We start from the raw sequence: 3,732 nt of genomic DNA, 5'->3' as shown, positions 1-3,732 counted from the left end.
CCTTATTTTAAAAGCTGTGTGGGAGCCTTATTTTAAAAGCTGTGTGGGAGCCTTATTTTAAAAGCTGTGTGGAAGCCTTATTTTAAAAGCTGTGTGGGAGCCTTATTTTAAAAGCTGTGTGGAAGCCTTATTTTAAAAGCTGTGTGGAAGCCTTATTTTAAAAGCTGTGTGGGAGCCTTATTTTAAAAGCTGTGTGGAATTATTTTAAGATGAAATGAGAGCAAACACAGTGTCCAAAATAGCACCCTATTCCCTACATAGGGCTCTGGTCCAAGGTAGTGCACTATCGGGTGACATTTGGGATGCAGAATATTGTAAGTTACCATGTCCTGGTTGGCTGTGATGTTCCCATGGAGAGACAGACATGCTGAGAGTGTCTTCTTCCTGGTCGGGGTTAGGTCTGGTCCTATCAGGTAGAGACAGAGCTAGGGTCTCTTCCTGGACGTTGTTAGGTCTGGTCCTATCAGGTAGAGACAGAGCTATGGTCTCTTCCTGGTCGGGGTTAGGTCTGGTCCTATCAGGTAGAGACAGAGCTAGGGTCTCTTCCTGGTCGGGGTTAGGTCTGGTCCTATCAGGTAGAGACAGAGCTAGGGTCTCTTCCTGGTCGGGGTTAGGTCTGGTCCTATCGGGTAGAGACAAATCTAGGGTCTCTTCCTGGTCGGGGTTAGGTCTGGTCCTATCAGGTAGAGACAGAGCTAGGGTCTCTTCCTGGTCGGGGTTAGGTCTGGTCCTATCAGGTAGAGACAGAGCTAGGGTCTCTTCCTGGTTGGGGTTAGGTCTGGTCCTATCAGGTAGAGACAGAGCTAGGGTCTCTTCCTGGTTGGGGTTAGGTCTTGTCCTATCAGGTAGAAACAGAGCTAGGGTCTCTTCCTGGTTGTGGTTAGGTCTGGTCCTATCAGGTAGAGACAGAGCTAGGGTCTCTTCCTGGTTGTGGTTAGGTCTGGTCCTATCAGGTAGAGACAGAGCTAGGGTCTCTTCCTGGTTGTGGTTAGGTCTGGTCCTATCGGGTAGAGACAGATCTAGGGTCTCTGTGGGTGAGGAAGCAGCTCCATCTTTACTGCTGGGCGCCGGCTCTACAAACCCACTGAAAAAAGAGACACATTCTGTACAATTAAATTCAACTGCACTGGACAGAGAATTCCAATTCAACTGCCCTGGACAGAGAATTCCAATTCAACTGCCCTGGACAGAGAATTCCAATTCAACTGCACTGGACAGAGAATTCCAATTCAACTGCACTGGACAGAGAATTCCAATTTAACTGCACTGGACAGAGAATTCCAATTTAACTGCACTGGACAGAAAATTCCAATTCAACTGCACTGGACAGAGAATTCCAATTCAACTGCACTGGACAGAGAATTCCAATTCAACTGCACTGGACAGAGAATTCCAATTCAACTGCACTGGACAGAGAATTCCAATTTAACTGCACTGGACAGATAATTCCAATTCAACTGTAATCATATAATATCACCCTTTCTGTTAGGTTTGACTTTTACATACATTGTGCGTGTGTGTGTGCATGTGTGTGTGTGTGTATGTGTGTGTCTAATGTTTGTGTGTGTGTCTAATGTTTGTGTGTGTGTGTGTATGTGTGTGTCTAATGTTTGTGTGTGTGTGTGTGTGTGCTTGTGAGGCCTACCTACCTAACAGAGTCGGAGTCACAGGACTCCTTGCGGCTGGTCTCTAACAGGTCCTCCTGGGAGTGGAAGCGTTGCAGTTTGCAGCCGCAGCGCAGCACGGCCTGGGACACAGAGTAATGGGTTCTACCTGAGGCGCAGGCCTCTATCTGGGACACCCCCAGCTCCGACTGCAGGAAGAGGTGCAGACAGCTGTCTGACAGAAGCAGATTACTCTCCAGGGTCCTGGCATGAAAGACCAATGAAACTCTGGTACTATACCAACAGACCCAGAAATACAAATGGATATTCATAGATCTGTTGATTTGTTTAACATGGGTTAAACATAGAACCTATTACAGCGTCTATTGTTCACTACCGCCAGGAAAACAGAGGAAGCACAACCTAGTGCAGCAACGAGGAGGCATACGTGTAAGAAATGTTTAGTAGGCCTTTAACCCTTGAGTATAACCGTTGTTTTTCTAGTATTTTTTTAGAACAATTTTTCTTGTTATTATTTGTAATGTTTGTTAGGAGGACACTCACAGTTGAAGGAACTTCTGGAGGCCCTTCATCCTCTCTGTGATCTGCTGGGCGTTGTTCAGGTTAAAGAAAGGGTTCTTAGGTGGTAGTTCAGGCAGCTGGACCCTGGAAATGGACACAATCAAATCAAAACACACTTAAAGGGCCAATCTGGGATTGGGACATCCATGTTTTTGGACTGTTTAATTCATTATATATAGTCATTGATTCTTAAAGTTAAAGGGCCAATCTGGGATTGGGACATCCATGTTTTTGGACTGTTTAATTCATTATATATAGTCATTGATTCTTAAAGTTAAAGGGCCAATCTGGGATTGGGACATCCATGTTTTTGGACTGTTTAATTCATTATATATAGTCATTGATTCTTAAAGTTAAAGGGCCAATCTGGGATTGGGACATCCATGTTTTTGGACTGTTTAATTCATTATATATAGTCATTGATTCTTAAAGAATATAAAATAATTGGCACCTTTTTAACAGCTACTAGCCAGAGACACAAGACATGTGGAATTACTTTCTTTGTGTACATTTGTTAAATGTGTCCCCAGCTATCTTAGGGCAATATGCTATACATATAGAGTATGCCATCCTCCTATGAATACCCACATGAGTAGGGAGTTAGCCTGCAGTTTCTGCCGGAGCCATACGAAGTCACGGTACCTTCTCCTCACACAGGATATCTTCTTGGTGAAGCAGAGACTGTTGGTCTGAGGAGAGACAACAGCAGTTTAACACTGATATTCCATCATCCGTATGAACAGGTGGAGAAAACTAAAACAGACCCTTACCTTAACCATGGCCTTAACCTAAATTTAACCCATTCGGAAATGAAATATTGGTTTGCACGTCAGCCACATCTCCTTCATTTCCCCCATTGTCTCAGGACATCATACTTACATGTATACAGATTTCATAGTCCATGTGGGCATGCCAGAAGTCCTTCTTCTGAATCCGAGGATCCCGAACCCAGACACTGATAAACTGCTCCATGGGGAGGAGAGGAGAGAGACTGATGAGGTAAGGAGAGAGACTGAGCCACACTTAACTAAACTGTGGATGAGAAGTGAGAATGTACGGCCTGAGGCAAAGATGGAAGTTTTACAGGACAGAAATACAGGAAGTGCAATCATTGACTCACTCCAACTCTACAGATGTAGGATCTTAATTTGATCACTCTTTTGTTGCTGAGCATTGTCTTCCACAGCAGGAAATGCAAACCTGTATTGTTTTTTAGTTTTAAAAAGGCTTCTAAGGTTTGTAATTTCCACTTTGAAATTTCAGACTTGATTTGCCCTAAGTAAAAATGTATCAACCCTACAAAACTGTCCATTCCTTATAATCCACATAATAAATAACATTTCCTGTTTCTGCAGGAGCTGCCTCAAATTAAGATCCTACATCTGTTTACCCTGTGCCTTTTACAGGTTAGTCCAGTTTATTTTACTATGCCGCAGAGTGAAAGCAGAAGTAGCTCTGATCTCTCTCTCTCTTACACCATCTGATTTGGTGTTTACAGCATGTTTTCAAGAGGAGTTAAACATCTTTAGATCTGTAGATTTCTAAC

General features: G+C 43.5%; 1 protein-coding gene across 1 annotated transcript; it reads right to left on the bottom strand.

The window, feature by feature from the left end:
• Positions 1-207: 207 nt before the first annotated feature.
• On the bottom strand, positions 208-3,231 carry LOC139401349 (histone-lysine N-methyltransferase 2D-like). The gene is made up of 5 exons (XM_071145665.1): positions 3,066-3,231; positions 2,775-2,875; positions 2,169-2,270; positions 1,650-1,868; positions 208-1,084 (listed from the first exon to the last, which is right to left on the bottom strand). The coding sequence occupies exons 1-5, from the start codon at positions 3,156-3,158 to the stop codon at positions 247-249; spliced, it is 1,353 nt and encodes a 450-aa protein (XP_071001766.1). The 5' UTR covers positions 3,159-3,231; the 3' UTR covers positions 208-246.
• Positions 3,232-3,732: the final 501 nt, after the last annotated feature.

This window comes from Oncorhynchus clarkii, unplaced genomic scaffold (genome assembly GCF_045791955.1).
Source record: "Oncorhynchus clarkii lewisi isolate Uvic-CL-2024 unplaced genomic scaffold, UVic_Ocla_1.0 unplaced_contig_10546_pilon_pilon, whole genome shotgun sequence".
Taxonomy (NCBI): Eukaryota; Metazoa; Chordata; class Actinopteri; order Salmoniformes; family Salmonidae; genus Oncorhynchus; species Oncorhynchus clarkii.
The sequence above is the reverse complement of the archived record's forward strand: the minus strand, read 5'-3'. Positions and strand labels throughout refer to the sequence as shown.